Source organism: Lepeophtheirus salmonis, chromosome 3, assembly GCF_016086655.4.
Source record: "Lepeophtheirus salmonis chromosome 3, UVic_Lsal_1.4, whole genome shotgun sequence".
Taxonomy (NCBI): domain Eukaryota; kingdom Metazoa; phylum Arthropoda; class Copepoda; order Siphonostomatoida; family Caligidae; genus Lepeophtheirus; species Lepeophtheirus salmonis.
This window is the reverse complement of record NC_052133.2, coordinates 9,558,412-9,574,697: the sequence shown is the minus strand read 5'-3', so window position 1 is coordinate 9,574,697 and position 16,286 is coordinate 9,558,412. Positions and strand designations below refer to the sequence as shown.

Sequence of the window (16,286 nt, the reverse complement as noted above, 5' to 3'; positions counted from 1 at the left end):
CAAATAAGTCAATCATACCAACTGATATTTATCTCTGAAGTAATCACAGACTATCATTGTCATATTATTTATTCACAACTTTTAAAAGGAATTAATATACTTATATATATTTCATGATTGTAAAAATCCTAAACTATATTTTATTCGATACTGTATTATAATATTATAAGAAATATGTGGCTATACATTTGTGTTTGTATATGATAGCCAAAATTTCTTAATAGAAATACTAAAATGACTAATACAGGGAACACTATTACTGTCCTTTTGGAAACGGAGCATAAGTATAAAAAACTTATTACTTTGTTTATTTTTCAAAAATCCTATGTCAATACCCTTTTTGAGTTTTGAGAATTTTACTCATTGTTAAGTTTCATATAGGACAACCTAAAACTGATTTTTTGGTCGGACAAAGATTCTATAGTGAATATCCATTGACATCTTTAAAATGAATATTTAATGAAGCGGGAAATAATTACTTTATACAAAAGCGGGTCGAGGTCAGAATTAAATTTTAGAGGAGGTTATTTGTTAAGTTAGTATTGGTTCGACATAAATATTAATGAACTGATTAAATTGGCCGATTATTGGCAGTTTGATATTAATCGGTTAACGGCCACAGCTGCCAATTTCTTATAACAATCAAAATTCTCTTAAAAGACAAAATTGAATAAATATTTGAATATATGTTAATCAAAGTAGTAGCAACTAAAAGTCCTACAAATAACTAGATTTATATAATTATATATTAATCTATTAATCATATTAATAGACGAGAAAAGTAGAATAAGTGGAGAAAAATATTTTATTATTTCCATTATAATAGTTTATTTGTATCTACAACACAAAAATAAGATTGTATAACGATGTAATAATATATTCTTTATTCATATAAAAGTCAGATAAACAAATAATAAAACTAGGCAATACAGGGATAGCCATTTTGATAAATAGTCAGGTTCGAGTCCTTTTATTTGTTAGTCGCATTTGGATATCCAATAGTTTACTATAAAACTTGGTTGTTAAGGCTCCCAAAATAGTCCAATTCAACAATGCAATGTCACATGAAAATACTCTATACAATATTTATAATTTTAGTGAGTCAAAAACTAACCGAGCCCGCAAAGTGATATTCCCAAACATTACAATCAATGAGAGAAAAATAGAATGGGTAGAACAATATTAATATCTGAGTTGAATGGTATTTATCAAGCAACACGTGCCCTAAATGATATGGATGAATAACTCAAATCCTCTGTCATTTTTCACGTTGACAATATGGCAGCTTTTAGAAAGGAAAAAAAGGGTATTTCACAGAATAAAAACGATGTATTTTGGAAGAGATTGGAATTTCAAAACGACCCATAAGTATAAAATAGGTAAGGGATCATGAAAGCGACACTGGGAACGAATTTGTGGATACCCTGGCAAAAATGGGGTGCCAAATGGCTTATCAATCACATATAAAAGTTCCACAGACAACGTTGGAGGTACAAATTCAAAAATAAGTAACCGCCAAATGGGAACAGGAATGGCAGATTTATCCAATTCGAAGTCAAACTAAACAGTTCTTTACAAGCCCTAATCATGGATGGAAATTGCAATCACATACTAAACATTTCTCAAAAAATTTGTGAGCTTTGTTTCTGGCCACATTCCAATGAAAATGCATCTGAAAAAGATAGGATTAGTCGATAAGGACTCATGCAGACTATGTAAAGAAGGATCAGAGTCTCTTATCCATTTCCTGAGAGAATGCTACGCTCTTGCCAGAGCAAGAATAAGACAATGGGAAAATTGTGAGTACGTTTGTTGGAGTAAAAGTGATGTACAAAGTTTCATTAAAATTATCTCGGTCACTAAACCATTTGAAACGTTTTTCAAGCCGATGGCTGCTTGTAACCTCCACAACAAAAACTGCTTTATTTTTTTTTAACCAAATAATATTTACCTTCATTTTTGTTTACTTTATTATATTTTTTTTTTATGAATGGTCGATATATTTATTGTCTGTGGTTTTTCTTATTATTACTTTTTTTTACTAACCTACGCTTTTATTATTGTGTCCAAGATGAGTAAAATATTTAAGTGAAATATATCCCACCTCAAGCGTATTTGCATCATGAGTTGCTACATTAAATGGCGGTTTCCGGTGACCCAAGGAGGGTGCTTGTGTGTTTATGCTCCTTGGGAAATAACAATGGAAAAAAATTATATACTTCAAATCAAATTAAACCATAAAAATCAGATATTTCGATAATACACAAAAAAGTGTTTGAGAATAAGTTGTAAAAAGAGGATTTGTTCGGACACCCCCTAGAGGTCATGCTGAAACTTTTTTGTGATGATTATAACTTGATTTTTTTTTTAATTGGATGGTAAATCGATTATCGGTTTTTCTTCCCATAAACTGGTAGTATTCCCAAAACATCCATATTGATTTATTTGCATTTTTGACATTTATTTGCATTTTTTCCTCCATTTTTAGCTTAAAATATGAAAGAATGAATCTATTGTGGCCATGAATTATAAAGGAAAAAGTACACGGATATTCAAAAATAAATTATATCCATCTTGGCGCCAAAGCTATTTAGATTTTTTCAGCATAATTTATTTCCAATATATTTACATTCATTCGAAGTGACTGACAATCTTTTTAAATTGACCATGTTTAAGATAGTGGACCCCTCAGTGCTCATTAAGGAGCTCGGTCGGATCAAAATTTGGAATTATGTGCCTGAAACAAAGTATTTGCAACTTTAGCGCTAGATCCAACAGAAGTTTGTCTTAGAACAGCATAGACAGTGCACTAGGCACAGAAAGAATGTATAATGAAACAACAAGGGAGACAAACCTACAGAATGTGTTCAACGTCATCCCCTCCAACGATAGCACCGATGGCGTCTTCAATACTGGCCTAGTAAGTACCTTGGTCTCTGCTAATATCCCCCTTGCCAAGATCAACAACAAGAAGTTCAAATTCTTGTTGGAAAATTAATCTAAGAAGACGATGTCTATCCCCACCAGATGATAATTGAATGGAACAAGGACCTGGTTTATTCATAAATTTTAATTATAATATTAATTTTTTTACAAGAATACATCCTATTTTACCGGATTTATTCTCATTTTTGAGTTTTTTATTTGCATATTTAGCTCCAAGTTTTGCATTAATTGGATATCACTTCTCCTTAGTAGTAAAGCGGACTAATGATGAAAATCCAGTGTAGAATGGGCATGTTAAAAAAAAAAAGAAACCGAAAATCAAAATGGTAACCCTAACAATTTGAAGAATGTTGTGAAGGAGAGAAAGAATAATGCTCATGACGTTTCATTGGATCAGCTACAATCATACAATCAGCTGTGACAAGAGAGGAAGGAAAAAAGAATATAAAAAAAGACATTTGCTAGAATTACTCCGATTTTGATCCCCAATTTTACTCTAAGTCCAACAAGGACTTACAATTATAACTCCGCAACAAATCATCAGGGTTACGCTCCGTCTTTTATGAGCACACACGAACGTTCAATCAAGTTTGGATTATAACTGAATATATTTAGAAAAGGATGTTCACTACTCAGGAACTAAATAATAATGATAACTATTATAGAAAATAAAATTGATTTTTTATACTACCAATTACAAATTAACGGGCCAGCTAGAAAACGTCCTTACTCGTATAGTTGTTTTTTTAGGATGCCAGTCACTTTTTAATTTAATACTCAACCTCCTATCCCATCTATTTGAGCTCCAAAAAACTGTTTTTGTGCTTTGGGTATAGAATAAGGCCCACTAATATGACAACAAAAGAAAAACAAATAATCGGTACTCCAATCATAGCATTCATGCAAAGTTTCAATCTTCGAGGCCCAAAGGTGTAGACACCCATAAAAACACACACAACTAAACTTTATTTTATATAGAGAGAGATCCTATGAGTGTAGTAATTAGATCAATCCCAAACACTATATGATGAATATCGATCTTTCATGAATAATTAATTACAGCAAGAATTCCAGAATGTATTAATATTTATGATTTTATTACCCTAGCAATCCAACGATACGTAGATAAAAAATAATAGTAATTGTGTACATACAATATATTATAAACAAGCCTATTCTATGCCACTCCTCTTCTTTAACAAAAAGTAAGGTAGTCATTAGAACACAAAATATAAGAGGATCAAACTATGACGCAAGAGTACGAAGGATCAGTCGTGATTTATACAATTGAAGGATGTCCTCATTGCAAGGCTGCAAAATCTACTCTGTCAGAAATAGAAATCCCTTTTAAGGAAATCCTGCTGAATGAATACTCTTCAGATTTGCGAAAATGGCTCAAGGATCGTACAAAAAAGTCAAGTGTTCCTCAAATTTTTTTTAATGAAAAATATATTGGGGGGAATGTTGAACTTCAAGAACTTGTCAAGGATGAGAATAAATGGTCTGAATTGATCAAAGGCATCAAAGAGAATCCCACGCCAATACATGGAGAAATGGCACTCTATATTCCTTCACCTGATTCCAAAATGTATGTTTATTATATTGGATATATATAATTAATTAGATATTTTTATGTCCTTGTTGGTATTGTTAGACCCTTGGATATACAAGAAGGTCTCCATGAGTTCTCTTGTGAACCAGATGAGTACGCTTCCCTGGTAGAGGAACTAAAGGAATCTGGCATTATGGGATCTCATAAGAAAGGGGGATTATTTTCGGAAAATGTGAAACATTCTGTCACAGGAGAGCAAATCATGACCTGGCTTAAGAATGCGAAAGGATTTTCTCAAGATAAAGGACTAAAAATAGGTCATTATTTATAGAAAAACTTGACACTTACCATAATTTAACCCCATATTAAGGATTGTTTTTAAATGTACCTATATATGCCTAGGTGGAGAATTACTTTCTAGAAAATTTATGCTGAAAGTAAACCATGAGGATGATACAAATTTTGAGGAAGATTCACACTCCTTGTATAGGGTTCAAGTAGGAGCGGATACTAATTTTCCTTTGAATGGTGGTGAAATATCTACTTGTGTACAGAGAAGTGCGGAAATAGTTGCCGAAGAGATGAGAAAAATTATTTTGGCCCTCTACTCTGAGCACATTAGCACAAATGGTTCAACTGTTGACTATCTTGGAATCAAAGCCTCAAAAAATTTCATCGTTTTCAAGAAATTAGCTGTGGAGTTACAAAGAATAAATATACATAATTTAACAAAGAATCAAAAACTCGCCTTCTTCATCAATATTTACAATGCCTTGGTGATTCATGGGAATATTGAGCGAGGAATTCCTACAAATACTTGGCAAAGGTGTGTATTCGAGATATAACTTTAATAAAAGCTATGATATTCCTTTCATATTAGGTATAAATTTTTTTCTACAACTGGCTACAACATAGGAGGGCACTTTTTTTCTTTGAATGATATTGAAAATGGAGTCCTAAGGGCAAACCGAGGTTCGGCTGCCACACTTTTTCTCATTCCCTTTAGTTCAAAGTATGATCCACGACTTAGTTCCGTGTTGGACGAAGTGGAGCCTCGTATTCATTTTGCTCTCAATTGTGGAGCCAGAAGTTGTCCACCCATCAAAACGTTTACAAGTACCAATATAGAAGAGGAACTACAGTCAGCGACTGAGTCATTTTTGGAGGATGAAAATGCTCTTAGAGTGGACGGTCTCGAAATCCATATATCCATGTTAATGAAATGGTATCAAATTGACTTTGGAAAGGATAGGAATGAGATGTTACAATGGATTGAGAGAAACTCTTCAAATAAGGATCTAAGTAAACTACTGGTGCGGGGAGACTATAAAGTTCGCTACAACCATTACGACTGGGGAAATAATGCGAAGAAATGATTCATTATTTTGATGAAGATATTCTCATTGTATATTTTAAAGTAATAATAGCACTATTAGATTATTGTAGCAGTCATTCAAAAATCCTATCAATTACATAATATATTGAGTGAGGGTTGGTGATGGATGACTGTGACTCGTACATCTATCAACCCGTATCTATTCCCCTCTATCCAATTTATATTTTCTTTTTAAATAAAACAATGAGTTAAAGGTCAGGAAGTTTATCCATCAAGATTGACTAGAAGTTTCAAATTTTCTTTTAACCTCTGTATGTGTGGTAGAGTAGCACTCAATAAGTTGCTGCCCATCATAATTGCAACAAATCCTGAGAAAAATCAGGTTGTCATTCGAAAAAGAATAGTTAAATTTCTTCCGGGCATGACAATAATCACTTTTTTTACACTTGGTACATAGATTTAGCTGATATTCACACTCTCACACACACACAACAAAATAGTTATAGGCATATACATATATATATATTTAAGGATGATCTGAATCAACAGAAATCGTGGACTAATGAGACAAGTTGATGGATAAAGTTCCTGCAGATCATCATACTGTAAAAAAATTGGTGTCTGAATGAGACAATTTTAAATCCTAGACTTGTAAAAATGAAGCCATTATCACATAATAAGGAATTAAGTGTTTTATTTGTTGATTATCTATCACATGTATGCTTCATTTCTCTTCCAGAGTCAGAGTTTCTTGAGGATATAAATTTAATTCTTTCAACGTTTTACTCGAATCAATGGATGTTAACTGCAAAGTAAAGATCAATGTCATTAGGAGAACAAGATTCTTCTTGGATTTACATCTTACATCTCTGCGTGGAAAGCTAGTGAGAACCTTGAATTCCTCCTCCGAATATCCCTTTGTGAATAAGTAATCTAGAACAATTCTTATTGAAGAATTTTGATTGAATCTTCTTTCCAAGCTAGTTCCATCAGGGGCACGTATTCGTAGTCTTGAAGCATCTTTTGAGTCGGGAGTCGGTTCGTCCGGAAGTCTCCCTTCAATTAACTGTCGCTTCTTTCCTTTTTCCCTTTCTTCAAGAAGACGAGCTTCCTCCTCAGACTTTCTTAGTGCTTCTTCTAGTAGTTCTTGTTCTTTCCGCTCCTCTTCCTCCCTCTCTCTTTGCGCTTGTTTTTCTCTATCAGCCTAATTTTTAATATCAATTATAAAAGTTCCTTCTCTTTAAAAATGAACGTTAGATATTTTTTTAATTTTTAAACAATGAAGATCCAACGATAAAAAAGCTAGATAACTAAAAAATGAAAATATCGAACCTGTAAGGACATTTCAAATGCTAGATCTTGTTCCCTTTTAACTGCATCCCGTTCAGCACGTTCTTCATCTTCCCGAACCTCTATTCGTAGTTGAGCAGTATAAGTTTCATGGGCAGACAATAATTCTGACATCAGTTCATCCAAAGTTACTTTCCCATGAATCATTTTAAAAATTTCTGTCGTTCCCCTTAACCGATACACTAAAGCTAAAATAGGAAAGCGTTCAACATCAAGATTCCTTACTGTCAAAGAAGCAACACTTCCAAATTCACGAGTGATCATTTCAGTAGCCCTATAAAAAATAATTTATTCACATTGTTCCATTAAAATCAGTTGATTTGAAGAGAAACTAATCTACCTGACGCGATTTGAGATATTTGTCAAATCCCAACCGAAACTAATAAAGTTTGCGTTGAGAAATTGAACTATGGATTCAGCACATAAGGCCTGGGTACAAAATACGTTAGTAAGAACAGAAGAATCATGATGTAAATAGACTGCGAGCATTTTTCTCTGTAAAAAATAAAATAAGTAGCTGTGGTTGTTAGAGAAATAGAATCGAGTTCTTAAATACTTACATCTTTGGCAGGCTGCATACAAGACTCTCTAATGGCATCTGTTAAATTTCCAGGGAAAAAGTTTGGATGTGGAGACCCATACCGAATAGCGAATTCTTCCGCAAATTTAACACCAGCTAAACTTTCATCTCCATAGTCATCTGGAATCAAGGGGCAGATTCTACCTTTACTGGTAGAACTGCTCCCTTCGTTATTTGAAAAGAAATACTCATCCTCCATTTCAGGAGCATCCTCATACTCTTCATCACTGTCTACATCACTCATGTTAGCATCGATTTCAGGCATCTAACACAATCAACAATATAGATGGGAGTATAAAGAACAAAGATATGTTCGTACAAAACTTACACTCCTCGGCTCAGGATTAGTTGAGGAAGTCCCTTCAGAAGAAGTAGATGGCAATTTGGGTTCCAATCTTTTAAGGGTCAAATAATGCTCTTGAGGAATGCCTAATTGTGCTAAACTGAGATCATCATTGACATCTTCTGGCCATCCAGTCCAAACTTGCTTTGAAACAGGAATATTTGTAACATTTGATGTACCCAATTTTACGGAGAGGACAGAAAGCGTGGCTGTATATAATATATAATTGGTATTTTCACTTTTGGAATGAACCTTTTTTTAATACTCACGAGAAAAGTTTAGATTATACACTTTGTCATTCGTTTGATCTTCTATAGTAAGCTTGAAATTACTGTAAATACATAAATTGAGCACAATACTAATAATTAAGCAGAATATAATTGATTGAATTACTTTGACTCGCCATTACTCTCATTTTCAGCCATACTACTGCTAGTAGACTCAGACGTACTAGGAGGAGAAGGATCAGGAGTAATTAAATGAAGGACGTTTTGTTTCGGTAAGTTTAACTCGGATAGTTTAGTGGAGTCCCTTGACATAAAGGAATGTGAGACTCCTCTAAAGCCATGTAGATCCTGCTTGCAGGCAGGGAAGCCAGTCTCTTTGTGCAATAGCGTTTTAAGGGTTAGAATACTTTCATTGTCATGCACTTTAAGATGTATCATTTTCTCTCCGTGCTGAACATCAAATTCTAATAAACGCGTAGAGGAAGTACCTGGAACGAAGTCATCTGCGAGACTCACGAAGCTGTGTCTATTGGAGGAGAGAGGAGATATAATTTCTGGACTGGAAGATATATCAATGGGAGTAGGTGGAGCAGAGGGATCACTGCCTGGAATTACTTTGTTCACAGCGTCCTAGATAGAAGTCAATCAAAAAAATCAAAAATTACATCCATTTTCCTTCAAATCCCCTTCAAAAAAATAAATAACTCCTTACAACAAAACTCCATCCCGCATCTTCCAACTGTGAAATAGCCAATTCCACATTCTCAATCCCTGTGCAGGCCTAGGAAAGTTGACGGCAAAATATTAATGTATATATAGTTAAATGAAGTGTCATTCAAATATGATAATATACTTGAAAGTTGGCGAGGATCTCCTCCCGAGAAGCCATTAAAACCCCTCCAGATACAACTCAATTCAATCAATCACAAAGAAGTGGTGCACAACAGATCCAAAGTTGTATTATTATCTAATTTGACAGCATCAATTGGAGGAAGGGAATGTTTAGGTTGATAAGAAAAAAGTCCGAAGATCGTACAAATAATTGTATGTTGAAGCAAAAAAAAGGAATAAAGAATAGGAGAGAGAAAGAGAAAGAAAAGCAGAAAGAAAGAAACGAAACAGAAAGGAAGAAAAGAAATGACAAAAAGAAAGAGAGTAGGATTATACTTCGATACAAAGCTTCGATCAAAGCTTTAAAACCAAGTACCGCAACGTGCCTGTTACGTCGTAATTATATCTTTTTTTTCACGCAAGATGTCACTTTTTATAATACCAAAGATGACATCATTAGTTTCTTTTTCAGCAACTTTGCAGTCCCTTTGCAGAACTTACCTTGTTTTTAGTTTAAATAAACGGGTAACTTCATAAACCTGGGTAGTTATTTTTGGAGTAATATTCAACACCCCTAGCAGACAAAAAAAAATATATCAACGACTACTACCTTGTACAAATATAGATCACGTGGTGTTCGTTTACTATTTTATTTTCTATCTCAATCTGTCTTGTCATGAGGAGAACAAACGTTGTTACCAAATACAGAATGAAAACATTGTTTTCACATATCTTTAATCCAATTTATAGCTAGGTATAAATATAATAACTATGATGAAGCATGGACTAAATGTAATGATAAGAAGTCACTAAATTCATTCTTCTAAAGTATATGTAAACATAGCAGATATTCGGATAACAAAAGTAATTTTTTTAGGAACCGAGTATTTATTAAAATAATAATACCTCTTGGTACCCCTGTCGAGAGATAAATAAACATAAATGACAAGCAAAATTAACAAACAAACGTGAAATTGTATTGATATGTAGTATGTCAATGTGACTCAGAGTGCTATTATTTATATACTTGGAAATAAATATATTATAACTTAATAATGAAATATAGTTTCTTGATTAACTATGAGATTTTATGTATTTTAGACCATCTTTTATAATCTAATTTCAAATTTGTATCCTAATCTACGTGCAGAATCTTTCACTTGGATCTAATTCTAAAAAGAACGCTGATACATATATATATATTGATATTTAAATCTAATGGACCTCGAAAATGAAATTTTAATGCAAATTAAATACACCAGTATCAAAATATACTCAGATGTAGATCCCTTAAACTTCATTGTCAGCCATTTTGGGGGCCTAATAAAAACGTTTTATTAGTCTCAGGCCTAAATAATCAAGTGTTATAAGAATGTAAACCCATTTTTCCATTAATATTAAGGAAAATAGTACACTTTTGGATGTCAAAACGGAATCAACAAATAGAAAAACTTAAAACCTTACTGTTTATAAAATTGTATGACTCAATTTCCTAGTTTTATTATATATCTGACCCCAAAATGTATTCAATGTATCTTATTAAATCGTTTACAATCTTATTTCAGTAATGCCGATAAAAATTAATAAATAAAATAAAATAAATAAGATATGCTTATCCAATTATCCAACTTTTTCATCCCTAATCGTTCCAAAAAATAATAATTGTACAATTTTAGACGTTTAATAGGGATTTTCTGTACATATTACTTTGATTCTATTCGAGTATCACTGCTTATAATTGCAAATCTTAAGTCTTTTTTATTCATAAAGGGATTTGATGGGGTTTTATAAAGGTTTATTGGAAATTTGTCTATTTTATATTGTAAAAATATTAACCTTGTGCCACCAAGATGGCGCCACCTTCAATTAGGATTCAATTTATGAAGTCAGTAATAATGCTCTATTGCAACTATTTACGACACTTACAAAAGTGTAATTGTCTGATATTCTTTTATGCAAGTAGTCGCAATAAAATTATAAATGTCTGCATGTTCTATAATATGTATAATCAATAGCTAGTTGTGCAATTTATTTGGATTTTATACAGCTTTTTCCCGTATTATTTTAAAATATAAAAGAAATACATGAGTCTCAAATGATATTCATGGTTTAACAAAGTATCAAAATTTGTCAATTTAAGCACTCATTCCTATTTTAAAGAGTATTAACATTTTCATTCATACTTGACAAAATGAACATTCAAAACGATTTAAAGCTGCTTTAAATCACTATGAATGATTTAATGTAATGGACAATCGTCTATAAAGGACTCAGTCTAAGTTTTTCAACACATTAAATCATTAAAACCACGCCTTTTTCAAGGTGTGTCTCTAGCCAAGGAGTCCTCATACTATCTGGAGAGAAATTTATTTTGGCAAACTAATATGAAGTTTGTACTATTATACAACTATAATATTTATCGTAGTTGTAGTTATATATTAAGGTTTCGTTGTATTTTAATTCTCTTTTTCTCTTTAGGGTAATTTTATTGAGTAAAAATAGATGGTTTAACGGAATGTATACCATTAAAAATCAAAGTAGATTTATAGAAAATATAAAAAAAAATATTGACTGAATTATTTAATTATAAGCCATTGTTTATTCTATTTTGTATTAGCATTTTACATTAATGATATTGGTCTTTGTAAGAGTAAAACTAAGGATTTCTGGGGGAGTCATCTTCTATATTAATAAAACAAGGCATGTCTGTTTGTCGATGCCTAATAAAGCCGGTTACTATCACTCGTAAGTAATAAATAGAGCTGCGATTTGGAGCCTTAAAACACAGTCCTTTATAAACTAACTTTCTACAAAATATATAACTGAATATAATCGCCTTTTTAAATTTGAATCCATTTGAAGGTTGATTCTAGAAGTAAAATAGCATGAGCATCGAATTGAGAAAGGGCGTTTTAAGTAGATATTTATGAGTTGAATTATATAGATTGATCTGAAAAACACGCTTTGTCAATCCATAAAATTGTATTTGTACAATAGTTAAAAAAACTAAATCTAAAATTGACATGATCACCCTTAATTTAATTTGAAAAATGTTTGGGAGGGGAGCAGCTTAGCTGTCGTGACGTTTCATTAGATTAGCTGTAAGCAGCTATGAGATGAGAGAAGTAAAACAAATACCAATCCGTATTCGGTAAAAATTTGCGAACAAAATCTTTGAGGTAATATCGTTACGTGGTAAAATCGTGGAGTACATTATCATTGCCAGGCTCTGAGTAATATTATCGTGAAGCAACATCATTGTACGCCATATGACATGATTAATTTAATTACAAGACAATATTATCGTGTGCAATTTCATTGCAATTATATTATATTTGATCAATCAAACTATTGAATGACACAAAAAATTCAACTGCAGTCGTTTTCCTGAGCATCATGGATCCCTTATAATATCTAAAAATTCACACCGGCCATCAAGTTTTACAAATGAATTAATCAACTGCCGCCCTGCTTCTAAGCATCAAGAATCTCTTCTGATATGGTATAATACACCCCGGCCAATCCTTGTTGTATTTCTTCAAATTCTTGTCCAATGTTCCTTATGACATAATATATATAATCTTGCCAAGTTATTCATATCTACGTGGTTTTAAATTGACCCCTCTTCAAAGAATATTGATATGGTTTTAAGACGGAAGCCCCTAAATGGTCATGTTTGTGAATGATCCCTCATGGATTAGTTGTGACTTACAAGCCTTTACAATGTGAATGGTATGGCGCCTACATAATATACATTTGTCTATATATGTACAAACCACCTGTAATGTAAAAAAATAGCAACTTTTTTGGGGGAGGGATTTGTTAAATTGCCTATATTTGAAGGTCAAATATCATCAAATAAGGCTCTTAAAAACAGAAATAGGTAGATATAAAATGCATATTTTGCTTCAAATCTAAATAGATTTGTTATACTCCACATTCCCCCTCCCTATCCAAAAAATTAAAAACAACCACATAGTCTCTACCCATAAGATGAAAGTAACCTTGACACACTCACAAGCAGAAGCTTCACTTTCTATTCGACGGCGTGTACAATGTGTGTATATGTGTTTTAAAAGTTAGAGGGTTCTTATATATTGCAATTAACATAATAAAAATGGCCTCTAACGTTCATAAACAACATAATTGAATCCAGTTGATTAAACAATTATCACGGCACATCATTGTGATCCAATGTTAGTCAACAATGTAGTTCAATCCCATTTGGCACTAGCTCGACTTAATACTTGGTATACAAGTCTTTATTTTGTTATGATTCGAGTAAAAGTTTCAAACCTTAACCTACGTGGAAGGTTTTTATTTAAAGGTACATAAACCATTACAAGGCATTTTAAGGGTGCGCTGTAACCGGCTTTCAGGTAGATTACCGTTCACTTTATCAAGAACGAACGTCCACTCCTTCAAACTCCTTGAGAGGAGTTTTAATATTATAGAGAATATTACTATTTGTGTTATCTGACGTGGAAAAAACATCAACACTACCAATAGAAGAAATTAAGAGGGATTGAAGTCAGACATAAGAAATGATCTCGAAACTGTCATTCGGCGTTTTCTTATTCATATTCTTCAGCCAACATCAAGTTCATGCTGGAGCAGTGAGTATCCTTGTTTATTTTAAAGCTTATTCAGCAGCGGAATTTACTGAATATAATTTATTTTCTCCTCTCTCTTCAGGAATTTGAGAAAGATGAGGGTATTTTCATTTTGACGGAGAAGAATTATGATGAGGCAATTAAAAATTTCGAATATATACTTGTTGAATTCTACGCTCCATGGTGTGGTCATTGTAAAGCTCTTGATCCAGAGTACGTAAAGGCAGCTCAAATGCTTCGAGAAAAGGATTCACCCATTAAATTGGGTAAAGTTGATGGAACGGTTGAGCAAGAATTAATAACAAAGTTTCAAGTTTCGGGCTATCCAACACTGAGGTTTTATAGAGAAGGCGAAGAGCCAATCAAGTACAATGGTAAGTCATGGATGAATTACTTTTTCAAAATAAAGAGTTTATTAGAATATAATGCTTATCTTTAGGTGGAAGAATGGCTAGTGAAATCGTTGCCTGGCTAGAAAAGAAAATTGGTCCACCCGCCATTTTCTTGAACACAGCTGAAGAAGCAGAGTTCTTTGTCGAGGATAATGATGTAGCAGTCATTGGTTTCTACAAGGATAAAGAGTCTAAAAATGCCAAGAAATACATTTCTGCTGTGAGGGACTACGAAGTTTATCCCATGGCCTTCACTTCCGACGAAAAGATTTTCGAAAAATATAAGGTATTATAGGTCCTAATAAAATGAACAGCTGAATTCCAATTTTAATCTTATATAGGTCAATGATGAAACAGTTGTACTCTTTAAAAAATTTGATGAAGGCAAAGCCGTTTATGAAGGCCCAATTGACAAGGACGTTCTTCTTGAATTTGTTGAAAGATATGCATTACCCCTTGTGATTGATTTCAACCACGAAACATCCCAAAAGATATTCAAGGGGCTTGTCAAATCTCATTTACTCTTTTTTGTAAGCAAGAAATCTCCAGAATTTGAGGATGTGTCCATTGACATCCGCACACTTGCTGAGGAATATCGCCATCATCTTATGTTTGTGATCGTGAATACAGATGAGGACGACAATCGACGTGTCATTGATTATTTAGGCTTAAAAAAGGATAAAATGCCCACAATGCGAATTATTCAAATGAAGGATGAAATCTGGAAGTTTAAACCAGATGACACTACCGTTGCCAAAGATAATATTCAAAAGTTTATTGACGAGTACTTGGAAGGTAAAATTCTGAGGGACTACAAGACGGAGGATCTACCCTCAGACTGGAATGCCAAGCATGTTAAGGTTAAAGCATATTTTTAATTGTGATAGAGAAGTTAATATTTATATCGATTTAGTATTTGACTGCCAAGAACTTTGATGACGTTGCATTCGATAAGACGAAGGATGTTCTGGTTGAATTCTATGCTCCCTGGTGTGGACATTGTAAAAAGTTAGCTCCGATTTGGGATGAAGTTGGAGAGAGTCTTGCAGACAAAGATAACGTAGTTGTCGCTAAAATTGATGCAACATTAAACGAAATGAGCCATACTCAAATTCAAAGCTATCCAACCATTCGGCTCTACAAAAAGGACGATGATAGTGATGAGTACATCGATTACAACGGAGAGAGTACGATCAATTAATAACTATTATACTTTGAACTACAATTATAACAATAATTAATCCATTAATTATTATTTATTATAGGGACAAAGGAAGGCATTTTGAAATTTTTGTCAACCGATGGGATTTACGGTCAGGCTGCACCTGAGGAAGGCGAGGAAAAGATACCTCCCACAGAAAAGAAAAAGAGGAAGGAGGAAAAGAAGAAGGCTCAAAAGGAGGCTGAAAAAGAGAGTGAGGACAAGAAGAAGGATGAACTATAATAGTTTTAATTTTTATTATTTGATTTAGCAATATATTCCTTAGCTAAATGTTAAGAGGGTTTGAATCTCTCGGAATTTATAAAGTATCCATGTCGTAACTTTATTACTTATTGTGATTTTAATTTTTAGAGACCAAAATATAGTATTTTAATAAAAGAATTAAATTAAATCTATCAATAAGCTAAATTAATTATTTTTTATTGAATTCGTTTAATCTCATTCATTAATAAAGAAGGGATCTGAGTAAAGAAGAAAAAACTAAGTATAGAGATTATAATTGAAAAAACGGTTGATGTGTGGGCTCTTTCTTCTTCTTTGTTCATTATTTCATAGATCATTGTGGCGTTAACTTAGCCTTCTGAATTAGCATTATTGTCTATTATTTGTTTTAAATCGTTTTAAAAATGCATAAAATAATAAATATATATAATTATGACTATAATATTTTCCCTGTACTAATGTTATTTTAAATGTATAAGGTTCTCATTTTTATAGTTGTAAAATGGCGAATCCTGCAATTCTTTCTTGATCCGACTGATAAGTTCTTGTTTGTTGTTTCAGGGGTACGGTTGTTTTATCGTTCGATCGTTCCCTATCAAAAAAAAACCCCGATCAAATACTGATCCCGGCGAGTCTGACGAGATGAGATGGAGTCGTCGAAATCGTCTAGGA

The 16,286-nt window shown here is 32.9% G+C and overlaps 3 protein-coding genes across 6 annotated transcripts; 2 read left to right on the top strand and 1 right to left on the bottom strand.

Annotated features, from left to right (window-relative positions):
• Window positions 1-3,341: 3,341 nt before the first annotated feature.
• LOC121114188 (uncharacterized) lies at window positions 3,342-6,092 on the top strand. Its single transcript, XM_040708063.2, has 4 exons — window positions 3,342-4,534; window positions 4,601-4,815; window positions 4,901-5,324; window positions 5,379-6,092. The coding sequence occupies exons 1-4, from the start codon at window positions 4,194-4,196 to the stop codon at window positions 5,872-5,874; spliced, it is 1,476 nt and encodes a 491-aa protein (XP_040563997.1). The 5' UTR covers window positions 3,342-4,193; the 3' UTR covers window positions 5,875-6,092.
• On the bottom strand, window positions 5,882-9,797 carry casp (Fas associated factor casp). 4 transcript variants are annotated; one of them, XR_011779191.1, is made up of 11 exons: window positions 9,188-9,797; window positions 9,047-9,115; window positions 8,501-8,964; window positions 8,377-8,438; window positions 8,093-8,316; window positions 7,745-8,029; window positions 7,525-7,679; window positions 7,167-7,458; window positions 6,700-7,038; window positions 6,439-6,639; window positions 5,882-6,061 (listed from the first exon to the last, which is right to left on the bottom strand). XR_011779191.1 is itself a non-coding variant. In XM_040708062.2 (10 exons), the coding sequence occupies exons 1-10, from the start codon at window positions 9,221-9,223 to the stop codon at window positions 6,559-6,561; spliced, it is 2,007 nt and encodes a 668-aa protein (XP_040563996.1). In that variant the 5' UTR covers window positions 9,224-9,797; the 3' UTR covers window positions 5,882-6,558. The 4 variants fall into 4 exon arrangements, 2 of the variants coding, with proteins under 2 accessions (XP_040563996.1, XP_040563995.1); XR_005863221.2 differs by having other exon boundaries at window positions 8,084-8,316; window positions 9,188-9,756; XM_040708062.2 differs by having other exon boundaries at window positions 5,882-6,639.
• A 2,465-nt stretch (window positions 9,798-12,262) lies between these two features.
• On the top strand, window positions 12,263-15,787 carry LOC121114189 (protein disulfide-isomerase). The gene is made up of 6 exons (XM_040708064.2): window positions 12,263-13,781; window positions 13,861-14,152; window positions 14,218-14,456; window positions 14,512-15,030; window positions 15,084-15,357; window positions 15,436-15,787. The coding sequence occupies exons 1-6, from the start codon at window positions 13,710-13,712 to the stop codon at window positions 15,612-15,614; spliced, it is 1,575 nt and encodes a 524-aa protein (XP_040563998.1). The 5' UTR covers window positions 12,263-13,709; the 3' UTR covers window positions 15,615-15,787.
• Window positions 15,788-16,286: the final 499 nt, after the last annotated feature.